The sequence below is a fragment of the Euprymna scolopes genome, chromosome 15 (assembly GCF_053919585.1).
Source record: "Euprymna scolopes isolate OS-2025 chromosome 15, ASM5391958v1, whole genome shotgun sequence".
NCBI lineage: Eukaryota > Metazoa > Mollusca > Cephalopoda > Sepiida > Sepiolidae > Euprymna > Euprymna scolopes.
The window spans coordinates 88,029,543-88,044,165 of NC_136496.1; the positions used below are offsets into that span (position 1 = coordinate 88,029,543).

Here is a 14,623-nt window from a genome sequence, read left to right on the forward strand (position 1 = left end):
AACCCTTATCCTCGAGTGGCCTCTTGGCCTTGATAATGTGGTGATGCCTGTGTAAAAAAAAAATATAGATATCATCCAGATACTGTTTTCTTGTGTCACAACTCCTCATTGTGGCTAAACAAAAACCCTTCCCAAGCTAGAATCAAAACAACTATTGAGTCAGTAAACTCTCACTAGGCCACGGCAACAGGCACTGCTAATAAATCTGTTGCCTTTATACAAGCATTGACTATCACTTCAACAGTACTCAATTTGTTTGAAATAGCATTGCATTATATATAATGTATTTTATTATATTTATAATGTATAAAAACATTTAGTGCTGCTGATTAATCTGGATTGTTTGGGGTATTGAAATTGGAAAACCTTGTGCTTATTTTCTAATATCAAAAACGATTCTTTTAATTTTTGTTTTAAAACTTAATTTTCCATTTTTAGTACCAATAAAATGATAAATATTTTTAAACTGTTAAACTAAAATTTAAAGATCACCCGCAACTCCGCAGGTGTTTTATTACATTTGTGAAAATGTGTAACCGTGCATAGACGTGCGTATGGTAGCTACATGCAAATATGAAACCATGTGAAATGCCATCATGGTAATGAACAAAAAAAACTCTAAAAAAGGAAGGTCAGAGAGAAGGCTCACGATAGACGTTGGTGACTTCACAGCCGTAATGAGAAAATAAAGGCCTTTTCTTAAAATCTGAAACAGTTCTTTCCTATTTGTCTCCTTTGCGACTGAGTCTGCAATGTATTGGGTCTACATATGTAAAGGTGTAACGTTACATATGCAATCTGAAAATTAAGAAAACAACTCTATTGCTAATTAGATTTTAAAAGAATTTGAATCTGTAATTGTATTGGTATTAGAAAAAATATCAGAATCAGCAGAAAATATTGAGATCCTATCAGTATATATTAAACAAATTTCTCTAAAAATTAAGTAGCCAGCACGTCTTTTTATAAATTATAACTTTTTTATAAATTATAACCCTTGTTCATACAGCATATAAACAAATTTTTCTTTATTTTCCTAAATTCTTAAGTCTCCAGTTTTCCGTGTTCTATTTGTCAAGTTGTTTGTATATATTTTTTTTTCCTTAACCCTCATTTCTTTTAGAAAAGCTTCAATTCCAAACAAAACTGTTTCTCTTGGTAAAATAATATCTCTGAAAAAAGCAGCAGTTTCCCCATCACCAGCCTCACCAAAGTAAGTAAAACTACTCATCCCCATTTTATCTTCAATTACCGTTAAACTTTAATGCATACTAGACCACCCGTGACCCGTTGGGTCAGTACGTTATATTAGCTATGGAATTCATGTATGAGCGTGACACTTGTGGCATAAAGAAAATAGTTTTTTTTTACATAACAGAAGCATTTCTATGAAAGTATATTAAAATGAAAAAAGAATATAGATAGATTTCTATGAGTCGTTCTGTTTATTATAATTGTTATTTTTTTTTAAATTACAGTTACTGAATTATAAGTGGTTGGTCATACTTATAGGTAAATATGCACTGAACAGGTATCATAATCCTTATTATAGTTAAATTCAAATTTTGATATATCATCTTTTAAATGAAATTGTTAGTTGAAAGTACAGAATAATTAAAAAAACACTCTCCACATGTTAATAATGGCTTTTTAAATAGAAAATGAAAATAAAATGTAACTTTTTTCATTTAATTTAAGCAAACATTCAGTACCCATTGTAAAATTATTTTAGTAAAATTCTATATTGGATACGTTTTTTTTATGAAGTTTAAGTAAAAAAAGTTCACTTTTTTTATTATTAAAAATACATTTCATGAAAACACTCATTATAAAATGTTCACGTTGTTTAATTAAAAGTTCTCAATTTTAATCTAATAGTTTTATAATTTTGTTATTTTGTTACAAATTTCTAATAAAGATTATTTTAATTTTAACGGTAATTTGGTTTTCATTATAAACTCCGTCATGTTAAAGGCTTGAAAATCACTTTAAATCAATTTTAATATTAAAAAAAAAAGAGAAATCAACAGGAAAAAAATCTCGTGTGAAAACATTACGAGATACTTTTTCCGTATAATTAATAAATGTATCTTTATTTTACTATTACAGTATTAAAAAAATTATTTTAAAAAGAACTTGTAAATGGTGCAAAAAAATGTTATTAAAAATACGAAGAAAAGCGCCAATAAAAACATCATAGACATTTGGCCGATTTGGTCTTCCGTACAACAGAATCTTACATCGTTAAAACCGCAAGTAAACAATGAACCTTGCATCTGAAAGATAACCGAATGTTTTTAGCCGTTAAAAAAAAAAAAAAACTACGGTTGATTTTATAAAAGTATTTATTTATAATTACATGAATTAAAGATTTCTCGCGTACGTAACGAAAACAGAGGGAGTAGGAGTGTTGAAATCTATTAGAGGGAAAGTGAGAGGTGTTTTCTTTCACCGCCGCTGTTTCTATTAATGAGTGTTGTTTTTTAAAAGGGAGAAGTTTTTTTGAAACTGCGACAGACTTTACGAAGTTGAATGTTTTTAGCCGTTAAAAAAAAAAACAGAAAACTATTTGATCAAATTAAATGAAATTGTTTGTATTAAAAGCGATATAAAAATTCCGGAATTGGAATAACGGATTGAAAACGTTGCTATTTACGCATGCGCAACCGGATGTTGAAAACCGGAAATCTGATTGCAAACATACAAGATCCATAGACTTTTAGTATTATATAGATTTATTTTTTAAATCTTGCTTTGTTGGTGCCTGATAAAATTGATAATTTTATACACTCCTGTAAATGGAAACTCAAGAATACTAACCCTATTTCTAACTTGACTAAGTCCAGATGGTAGCAATCACCTACTCCTCCAAAAAAAATTTAAAGGCAATTTATCAGTCTAAGAAGTTGATTTATCTACATTGTCTTGTTCTGAGTATGACATAAAACTGCAACTGTTGGTGTGGTATCAATTTGAAATTTTTGGAGAGTGTGGGGTTCACCCTTTGTTTCTATTCTTATTCATTTTGACTTGGTTATGGTAGTACCTACAATAGCCCCAACTTTGTAAATGTAGATTGTTTTTAGTCCAGACTATGAACAAAATATCCAGCTACCTAACAAGGCTTGACATGGCATACTATAACCTTTGTGTTATAGTCAGCTAACACACTTCCTAACTTCCAGCGTAGCGCTACTGGAAACGGTGACCATGCAAATTAGTTCCTTCACTTTTATTCTTCAGTATTTCTATTGTGAAGCGATTTATTGAAATAAAATGTAAGAAAACATTATTTAAAAGTATACAATTAAAATTAACAAAATTATAAAGATAAAAATAACACCGTCTTTATTTACACTCCGAAGATCAGAAAAATGTAATAAGGTGTACATGCATAAGCGTGAGAAAAAAGTGAAGGAACTGATTTGCCTTGTCACTGGTTTCGGTAGCGCTACGCTGGCAGTTAGGAAGTACATTAGCTGACTATAACCAACCTTTTTGTGATTGCTCGTATCCTAATGTTCTCATCAACTTCATTCCTTTCCTTCACATTAAATAATTTAGTTTTTATTTTTATTTTCAGACAAATAATGAAGAAAAAAAAGATTCAAACTAAACAAGAAAACCAGTAAGTTTTTTTTTTTTTTGTTTTGTTTTTTTCTTGATCTATTGGATAGGTCCTAATTTGGAGGCTTTTAGGAGTTGACCCTTTGTTATTTCTGTTAACACTATAACTAACCCTTAGATTGAACTTTTAACTTAAAATTTGTGCTCCCGAGGATCTAAAAAGTTGATGTGGTGAATTTGATAATTTATAAAGATGGAAGTTTGTATGAGCTGTACTTGTTTATATTTAGAAGTGAATCTTTATGAAAAGCATGACATCAGGACTGGAATAATACAATCATATAGTGTGTACGATTGTTATCTGCCTGACAGGAAATGAGATGGCATGTTGTTTACTTTCATATACTGCTTTTTTTTTCTTAGAGATACAATCGTTCAGCTGATCATGTCATGCCCTAGTATCTGAAAGTTTATTCTCAAATATATTATTCAATCTGATTCTTCAAAAAACCAAAACTTTTCTTCATGTTTGACTCCTTCCGGCTACTGTTTCAGGGAGACAGATGAAATCAATACTCCCTGATTGGTCTAACTATTCCGCACTTTCTAACAATTTAATGAAAACAAAGGGGGGGGGGGGGTTACTATACACCTAGATTCAAAAACAAATATATAACGAATGTTATCAAAGGCAAGATAAGTTTTCTATCTAACTGGATAAGTTTTTAGTGTTTTTATTTAATGTAAAATGTTTATTCGGTTCGAAAATCAGTGTTTATTGATATATGAAAAAGACAAATGGCGGCTAGCTCCCTGTTGAATACGTTACGTTTGGGAAAATAAGTTCAAATTAAAACTATACAAAATACTGTTAGACTCGCTCAATATATGTTACAGTGACATAGGCTGACATATATTGAGTGTTTCTAATATTATTTTGTAATATAAACCCTTAAATTTTTATGGTATCTTTTTTTGGGGTTTGTTTTACTATACAGATTCTAAAAACTATACAAAATAATAAACATGTTACATTAAATAAAAACACTAAAAACATTCAGTTAGGTAGAAAAGTAACTGTTGCCTTTGATAACATTTGTTATATATTTGTTTTTTGACAACTTTTTCGAATCTATGTAGAGTAATACAAACCCAAAATTTAATTAACTTTGCAATACTATTTAAAAATACATGTGCGTACACAGTTGTCCGGAGTTGGTTTATTATTTCTACTAGTTACATATGTGTCCTTTATGTTAGTTTTATTTTTGTCATGTCTACTTTATTTTTTTTGTTATTGTTTTCATTGCTTTTATTTAATATTTTATGTGTTTTAATTATCTCTAAATTTTTGCAGCAGTTATGATAACTTTAGGTTATTTTTATTGAAAATTTTGTGTAAGGGATTGGTTATGGGAAAGTGCTTTTTGATGAGATCTAGAAATTTCTTTCAAATTTTGTTTTTAACATTTGATTGTATGGCGCCGTATATCAGATTTCTTTTTCTATTAATTTTATTAGTTATTGGTGTTTTGTTGCTTATATTTGATGTCAATATTTTTGTATCCACTATTTTTTAGGATGCTTGCCTACTATTTGTATTTTTTTTTTTTTTTTTTTTTTTTTTTTTTTTTTTTTTTTTTTTTTTTTTAACCCCTCCATCCACCTGGGCTGCCTACTGCGTCTAAATTTTGTTTTTTCTTTTTCCCCTCATTGCTATTATTTTTTTGGCTGGGGATTTTTCAATATCCTTACTACACCACCTCTCTTTGCCCATTCTTGTCATGGGGAGGTTGGGGGTATCCATTTTGATAGTCGTTCTTACCATAAGGAGTTGGGGGAGGGGGGTATCTATTCCGAAATCCATAACATGAGGTTGAGGGTTGGGCAGCAGCAACAAAAACCGTAATTCAATTTATTCGAGGGGGAGGGGCACATGCTTCCACCGGGCAACGCTGGTTAGCAGGTACTGCTAGTATGTCTATAATATTCAGTAAAGCGGGTGGGGGGGTCAGTTGGCTCTCTAGTCATCTTGATGAGATGGTTTTCTGGGATCTAGCCGGCAGTTAGGTTTGTGTATCTCTTAGAAACAGAAGGTTCATAATTTCTAAGCTATTGAACTTGTTTGGACTTAGTTGGGCTAAGATTTCTTACTTGCTTCTACTGAACTTGCAAATATCATTGACCTTCAAAGAAAATTTTTGTTACTCGTTTTTAAACTAGTTGTGGTTTTGTTTTGAGAAAATTCTTTTGTTGTAGCACTAAGACCTTTCAATTGACCAGTGTTGGAATCTAGTAATGACTAGCAAACAAGCTTATGATCATGTACTTTACAGATTGTAATCTTGTGAACAAATATCATCCGCACTCTTTGAAAAACTAATATATCTGTGTGTGTGTTTTTTGTTACTTGGTTTGTGGTGGGGATGTTTCTTGGGATTTGTTACATCCTGGCATGACAACTAGCTTCCTGGACAAATAAGTGATAAGTACTTGGATGGTAGACATTCGTTACATCAAGGATAGGTCACTAGGATGATATTGGCGACATCTGCTAGTGAGTCTCTTGTGGGTCTTCTTGACATCATTATGGGCAGCATGTTAATGGCAGCAAGGACCGTTGGGCTGAAATTTAATGCTTGTATAAAATAAGCAATAAGCTTCTTTTTTTTTCCTATAAAAATAGAATTCTATTTATTTCAACATTTAAGGAGCATTTTAAATTCAAGACTTTCTCAGTCATGGTCCAAACCACTGTATGCATCAAGGCACACAACTCACCTTTTTTAAGGTCTCAACTTCAACTCAATTCTTTCTTTGAAAGAGTGCTAGAAAGAGGGAAGAATGAAAGAAAGGGAGAGAAAATGAAATGTGTATATTTCAAAACACAAAGACACTAAAATCTTGTTTAAAAAATATTCTGACAGCAACCAGGTTTGACCTTCGTCTCTTTTGCACCAGGTTATATAAACCATTTTGGATCGGCAGCCATCATCTGGTAACCTGAGCCAAGCTGATATGTGCTGATATTTTTAAATATCTGCCTCGGCCTGTATCTGTATATCTCCCCCATGAGTACAGGGCAAGTTTGGTACAAGGTTTATTAATGCAGAAGCCTCGGCTGCCCAAAAGGGAGCTTATTGTCCTACACTTGTATGAACTATGTTTATTTAATTTTTCTTTGACTAATTTTAGTGCAATTCATAAATAATAAAATTGCATTAAATATTTTTGTATTTCATATAATAACTGTAACCCTAATATCATTCACCCTTTTGTTTTCCAGATCCATCCGTAAAATTGCACAGCCAAGTGCGTTTAAACCAAAGGCCAATAATGTAGGTGAGTAGGTTTGATGTGCTTGTTTAAATTTTTTGAAGCTTGAAAACTAAAAACATTTTTTCACAATGTGATCTGACATTCTAAAGATAACAACTAAACATGTGCAAGATGTTGCTAAAACAGACTGACCTTTCCTGACAATTTGCACTTGATGGGGATGCAAAGTTCAGCATTGTTAATGCCGTATGTATGAAAGGGCCAGATATCGAATTAAAATTTGAGGTTATTGGTCATAAACATGGACTGTAAAACTGTGCCACGTTTAACATCACTGACCTAAAAGATGGAATATTAAATATGTGTTGAAAGAATTGATGCAAGTTCTTAGGTTAGACGTAGAACAGTTGTGGTTACAGGGGAAATCCAAGAAAATCAGGAAAGAAGGGATAAGGATGGATTTGATAAAGAGGGATGGACCTGGCCAAAGATATGTTTAAGTCAATTTCTAAAAGTTGTCCAATACATGCCAGTATCATTCAAACACGGTAATGTTTGAACATATGGTTAAGTGTTGATTTTACTCATTTAGAACTGCTTTAAAGTTTCACCGCTCACTCATTTTGTGACCAAATTTCAAACAATTTTTACAGTTCATAGGTCACCTTCTCGGCTACATTTTGAAATAAAAATTTTCAATTTTCATTCATTAGAACAAGTTATAAAAGTACTGGTGTTCAAAAGCCCTCAGATTTAGTAAGGAATGTGAGATACGGTTTCTTCTGATTGGCTGTTGGTTACCATAGCAACTTTTTCGTTGTCAAAACCTTCATAAATCATAGTGGGAACGTTGCTCACATGCCATCTTATTTGGGTTATATAGAGAGTTAACATAAGTGATGCTCTTTGCCATGCTAGGGCTAATAATATTTAGCTTACGAAGCTGCCCGTTAATTCTGTTTCTCTTATTTTATCCCTTTCTGTTTATTTACTTAATTACATTTAATTTTTTTTATTATTATTTAGTCAATTTAAGAAGTTGGTAATTTTTTTATGGATTGTTGACAATGCATATGATATTGAAGACAAAAGAAAATATTTCAAAGCAATGCCTGGAAAAATCATGGATTAGATAGAAAAATGTGAGCATGAGTGGTAATATGGTTGGATTAAGCTTAGAAAAGTAAAAGGACTAGTTGTTAAAACTGGAAAAGAAAAAGACGATATACTAGTAAAAAATATAAATTTATAACTTGAATTGAATTTTTAAAATTCTTAATACTGCAATATTTTAAGTTATAAATTTATATTTTTTACTAGAATATCTTGGCTTTGTCTTTTCCAGTTTTAACTAGTCCTTTTACTTTTCTAACCCTGACCATATGCTCACATTTTTCTTTGTAAATAGTAAAATGGACATTAAACTGATTATGCAGCTATGGTTAAATCTAGGAAATCTGGATTAATTTATCCTCTTTATTTTTTCCCCCAAAAAGATCAGATTATAAATTTAATGCAAAATTATGTTAAAACTTAAGTATACAGTACATATTTTCTGTAGTCATCTTGTGTTGTTTACTCCTTGGAAGTCAATGCGTATGTGGTTTAGATATTTTCATTGAAGAGTTTGTTGGAATGCCTGAAAACTAAAATAATTCCATCTTGTACAAAATATTATGTACATAACTGATCCATTTCAGCATCTTCAGAGAGGTCTCAATCAGGTCTAAAATCCTTCTTGGATTCTTATGGCTCATTTCCTCCTATATATCACCTATTGTTGCTGATCGGCTCTCCAAATAACATCAAGAATCTTCTACAAGATCATCAATACGTGATGAAGTTTCTTAACCAAATTTTATCTTGTAATGGATTCCATAGGAGATTGTTGGTCCCAGAGTAGTCAGGAAGCCGAAGCCGTCTCTCTCCACAAGTCTAAGATAGGAGGAAGGTGCCTATGTAGGCATTTCTTGGCCGTTTCCTTCAACTGAAGCAACTTCCGACGTCCTTGTGCTTATTCTGTTAAATGATGCTTCTTGCTGTTTTATTTATTTATTTTTTTTTTTAATTGTCTAAATTTTGAGTTGTAGAAAAAGATTCCACTGTAGCATTAAAAAAAAAAAAAAAAAAAAGGCCCTCAGATGGAGGACTTCTATATAGTGTGCAGACTATCAAGGACACCCCAGGACTTTCCTCTATCGATTTTTATGTCTACAATGACTGGATGTTGATGAGGTATACAAATTCCTTAACTGACTTGATGTTAATGCCGTTATTTTTATTATTTGAAATTGCTTTTAGCCTAATTTCTCCTTGGTTGCAATTATTTTGTCAGCATTAATGGAGAGGCCAATCTCATTGGCCACTTTAATGAGATGGAAGAAAAAAAAAGTGGGAGAACTATAGTCCAACCCCTGCATACTACCAATGCTAGGCTCGTCTGTTAGTCGCAATTCGTCTCCATCTCTGTTTCGCAGTCAGCTCTAAAAACTGTCCGTACGTGTCGCTATCAGCTCTCATCCGTCGCAACCGATAACTTGATGTCAACTGTCCTCTCTGCGTCGGTATCTGAAGTCGCCCCCCACCCCACCCTGGCCACCCAGAAGCTGCCCTTCCCTTGTAGTCTGTAGGCTTGTATTGTCATTGTCAAATCTAAAAGGCTTAATCTAAAAATACCTATAGATTCATTGTTTGCTACTTCCCATTTCATTGTACATTTGTATGACACTTCCTATCTATTGTTCCCACCTCAGCACTTAGGGACTCATGGGTCACCTTCATAGTATCACATGTATTTTCACATAACAATTTAATAAACAAGATACTGTAAAAATTGAATTTAATTTTAAAATCCTATCTGAGAAAAGCATAGTCCATATTCTGCATAAGTACTCCCTCCTCCCTCTGTTTTTGTGCGAATATATGTTAGTCGAAACTAAAAATGTATTCATTGGATAAAAATCAAGAGCATATACACCAGGTTTATATAAGTGCTCAATAATTTATAGAGCTATTTATATTAATATTTATTTAGACATATGTAAGCTTTGCTGCACTGGCATGACAATGTTTTAATCTGTACTTATTAATAACCAAAATCCCATTTGGTGAAAAATCTCTTCATCTAGCTGTGCATATTGAAAAATATATCAATATGAACACATAAATGAAAACAGATTTTTGCCTGATATCTATATTTTAATCTGTAGTTATTAATAATATTGTCATGCCAGTGTAGAAAGCCTGTACAAGTCTGTATAAATATTATATATTTATGTATTTTATCTTTCTTTCAGTTTCTGTTCCAGGTAAAATGACTGCTACTCGTATTGTGGCAACAAAAGCAATTGCTGGTACCTTGAAGAATAACAGTCACAAACCCTGGCGTTGAAAAAAATATCTTTTACCGACTTGGGAAGAAGGACTTAGAAGAAGAGTGGAAAATGTTGTCCTTTGTCCAACAATTAACAATTCTAATTGGCTGTGATTTTTTTTTTTTTTTTTTTTTTTTTTTTGTGTTATGACTTCTAATTTTATTTAACATTTCTTACATTTACATACTTGAACAAATTCCATAAAATTAGAGCTTGATTCATCTTGACTATTACTGTTGTGTCGTTCTGAAAAGTTTGGGTTCTAAGCTTTCATTGTTACTCATGAGAAAAATGTCTTTAAAGTTGCACAATTCCCCCCCCCTCTCACTTTTTTTGCTTTTTATTAGCATCATTCTATTGTGAATATTTTAAATTAAATGCTTTTTCTGTTTTAAGGCTTTAATTCTACCCTCTGCATTTACATTTATTTAAAACAAATTAAAACCACAAATCACATTTTTATTTAAACTTTGTTCATTCCTTTTTTTTTTTTTTTTTTTTTTTTTTTCTAAATTTTCTCATTCGCGCTCATTTAAGACCTTTTTCAACTAATTATGAAATTGTTTTCACTTATAAAATTTAAGTTTAACAAGCTTGGGAAATTACTAAAACTTCTTTGTTCTAGAAGAGAAAACTGTTTTTCCTGTATGTGTTGGGGTATTTTATTTTTAGTGATGTCTAATTCCCACAATTTAAGTGAATTATCATGTTAGCATATGATTTGAGGATATTGCATACTTTCATCTTTTTATTACCATCAAGCCACCATAAAAAGGAACTTTTTTTTATTCTGCTAATTTTCAGAGTAAATGCTCTTCTAATAGTAAAAAACTTTAGAATCTGAATTTGCAAAAAAATTTTCATTTAGAATTTATGATTATAGATGAATGTATACAATAGCAGAATGTTTATTTTATGTACCAAAGACATTAAATATAGTATTGCAAATAAAGTTCCCGACACACCCAAACATTAAAATGGTGAGCATTCTACATTGCCATACAAACGTAGCACCTAAAATCATATGTATAAAAAAAAAAATTAATGAATCTGAAAACCAAAGTGTTTAATGAAATGAAAATTTCTTGTTATTGAAATATTTACTCCATCTTTTTTTTTTTTTTTTTTTTTTTTTTCTTCCTTTACAAAAAAATAAAACTTTATGGTGGTAGCGTTATAAAGAATCAACTAAGATAAGTCAATAACTTGGAATTGTATAAAATTATAATCAATACTTGAACTTCTTCCATGTATATTTACTCAGGATCTTTACAAAAATTATTTCTTTCAAAAAATCTCTAAAATTCTAAACCCAATCTTTGGTTACATTCATATTTTAATCTCTTAATTATTTCTACTTGAACAGTTTTTCTGAATTAAAATATCTTGATCACATTATTTTTTATTTAGATAAAATAAACCAGCAATTCAAAATTCATCATGTATTACAATATCCTATTCCATTTACATGTGATTTTCTTATCCTTACTGTTTTCCACTGTACCCCTCCCCTTTTATTTTTATTGACTGCAAAATATAAATTTTATTCTGGATTAGTTTTAGAAAATTTATTGTTGCCTTTGAAAATGAACAGGAAAGTCATTTTAATATTAATAAAGGTTAAGCAAAATTTGCATACAAAAAGTTAAACTGGTTTAGCAACCAGATTTTATTTTTCCTTTATATTAGTTCTTAGGTCTGTTTTTTTTTTATCTATAAAGTTGTCATTGCTGTCAAATGGAAATAGGAGTTTTTTTAAGTTATGGCAGCATGAAAGAAAATTCTGATTTGTTTTTTTTCATTGGTGAATATTGATTTTTTTTTTTTTTTTTTTTTTTTTTTTCTTTCTTTCCACTTTTTGTCAGTTTGTTTGACAATCTTTTTTTTTTTTTCCTACGTGTTATATACTTATTAATCAATAATTTACAAATAACAAATCAAGAAAATGGACACAATGACATTTAACAGAAGTTAAATTATAAATATTAAACAGTTAATGTAAACATTTACTTATATTAATATATTGAGGCAATTTCATGTTTGTATATACATTATCATCTTTCATACACAGCGGCAAAAAGATTGATTGTCCAATTAGCAAAGATGGTGATTGGTGAGTATTTTGATGTCGCTAAAGTAAACAATTCTGACTTTACCCATTTTAAAATGAATTGTCCTAAAATCAAATTTAGTCCCATTGACTAAAGCAGTTAAGACACTTCAAAAATGGATATTGATTTTATCGAGTTTAATATTTAGCTGATTTATCTTTTATAGTAAGAAAATAAAGGATATTGTTTTTTAAAAAAATTGTTACGTTTTTTTTATTTAAAAAGAGCCATTTTTTTTTTTTTTTTTTTTTTTTTTTTTTTTTTTTTTTTTTTACTCCCCATATTCCCACTTTGTTGTAGGGGGCTACTATCAGGGATATGGACATCAGGGGTACTGTGTAGGGAGTTCTGCATGTCAGTACGATTGGGGAAGCAGGGACCCGGCAGGGAATTCCAAAGTCTAGCTGTCCTGGGGAAGAAACTACTGGAGTAGAAGGCTCTCTTACATCTAGGGATCTCTACTGTGAAGGGGTGGGATTTAGCTGTTTGTCGGGTATTTATGTCAAGGGGGCACAAGTGCTTGCTGTTCGTCAGAGCATTCACCGTTAAAGTACTTGTAGAAAAGGCAGAGGGATGCAACATTTCGATGGGACAGAGGCTGAAGTTTAGATGACAGTTCAGGACCTATCAGATTGGCGACTCTTTTGAACCTTGTCTAGGAGCGAGACTAGTGGTAGATGCATCAGCCCAAATATGACAACAATACTCCATACATGGGCAAATGGTGGCCTTATAAAGGTATAGGATACTTTCAGGCGTTAGTAGCTTTCTAGCACGGTAAAGAGAACCTACTTTCTTCGCAGCGGTCCTGGCGATACTCTCGATGTAATTGTTCCAACTCATGTTTCCTGAGAGCGTTAGGCCGAGGAGTTTAAAGGATATACTTTCAGATAGCCATTGTTATTCGTAGTAGAGAAGGTTTCTTGTAATTATTGAAGGAAATGAGTTTAGTCTTTGCAGCATTTATAATGCAAAAGGAATATTAACAGTAAATTATACAGAATGATGTTGAAAGCCTAGTGGAATTTCAACTGGGTCCTAGTTCTAAATGTTTTAACTGCTAAGTTTAAAAAGCCTTTGAGAATTATCTGCATTTTTATCTTTTATTTATTTTTATATATTTACTACTCCCAAATCTTTTACTACAGAAAACTTCTTTTTTTTTTTTTTTTTTTTTTTTTTTTTTTTTTGTATAAATGTTGGTTTCCTTAGATGACATTCTAATGAGGATATTAGACCAGTGTTTTTGTAGGCAAGTTAAACTTGATAAACGTTTTTTGATCATTGAGATAATCTTAAAGAACTACTGTAAATATGATTCTAATTTTACAGTATGCAGATTTTTGTGAAAAAAGTATTTCAAATTTTAGAGAAAACAAGCAAGTAGTTAGATTTTGTTTCGTGCTTATTTGTAATTAAACCTATTTTTAAATAGGTTTAATAAAAAAAAAACAAGTATTATGGAAAAACACTTTGAAACAAAGATGTCATATCCCAAAGATCATAAAGAAAAAAAAAAAAGTGATGAAGTTGTTTTTGAATTTTTATAGAAAATCCATTTTTTAGTTTTCAGTGATTTTAATAGGAAATTGTAGCCATTATACAGCTGATTTTCATCTCTATAGTTGGAGTTGTCTCCCTCCTCATTTATAAAACATGGTGGATCAAAAGTCTTATTTAATCATAACATTTTTTGTTTTTAGTTTAAAAAAAAAATAATAAATTTGTCAAATATAACATCTTCGTTCCATGACAGGTACATCATAAAGTTTAAGATTTAAAAAAAATTTTTTTTTGAATAGGTTGAATTCTAAATAAGCAGATTTTTTATCCCCTTCCCCTGAAACATACCTAAACTCTGATCTCTGATAAGAACATACAAGCTGTGCTACTAGATTAGCCTGTCTAAAATACACCAAACGTTGATGTTATTTACCCCCTCCTCTTACCAAAACTCTTGTAAAGTCCAAAACAAAAACAATTTTCCTATTTTAACATCATGAATAAATATTTGAAAATATTTCAGTTGGTTTTTGTTTAAATTTTTGAATGTTGACTATTGATATTAAAGTTACATGCTTTTTCTTTGTTACAGCAAACATTACTTTTTAAAAATAGTATTACACTTTCTGGCAGAAATAATAAACTTAAAACGTACTTTTTACACAAAGTTTTAATGGATTTAAAAGAAACAAAAAAAGATGTCAAAACAATTATCATAGTCGAGACAAAAATTTTGCAAAGTTGTTCTACTCCCCCCTCTCCCAACAGCAAAAGGTAAAGATAACTCAA

The 14,623-nt window shown here is 30.9% G+C and overlaps 1 protein-coding gene across 2 annotated transcripts in view; it reads left to right on the plus strand.

The window, feature by feature from the left end:
* LOC145293960 (uncharacterized) overlaps positions 1-14,356 on the plus strand; it is a 64,563-nt gene extending 50,207 nt beyond the window's left edge. For both annotated transcript variants that reach the window (XM_080140831.1, XM_080140832.1), the window contains exons 11-14: positions 1,124-1,213; positions 3,584-3,628; positions 6,854-6,909; positions 10,143-14,356. In XM_080140831.1, coding sequence (XP_079996957.1) covers positions 1,124-1,213; positions 3,584-3,628; positions 6,854-6,909; positions 10,143-10,237 — 286 coding nt within the window. In that variant the 3' untranslated portion in view covers positions 10,238-14,356. The remainder of the gene's footprint in view (positions 1-1,123; positions 1,214-3,583; positions 3,629-6,853; positions 6,910-10,142) is intronic.
* The last annotated feature ends 267 nt before the right edge of the window (positions 14,357-14,623 follow it).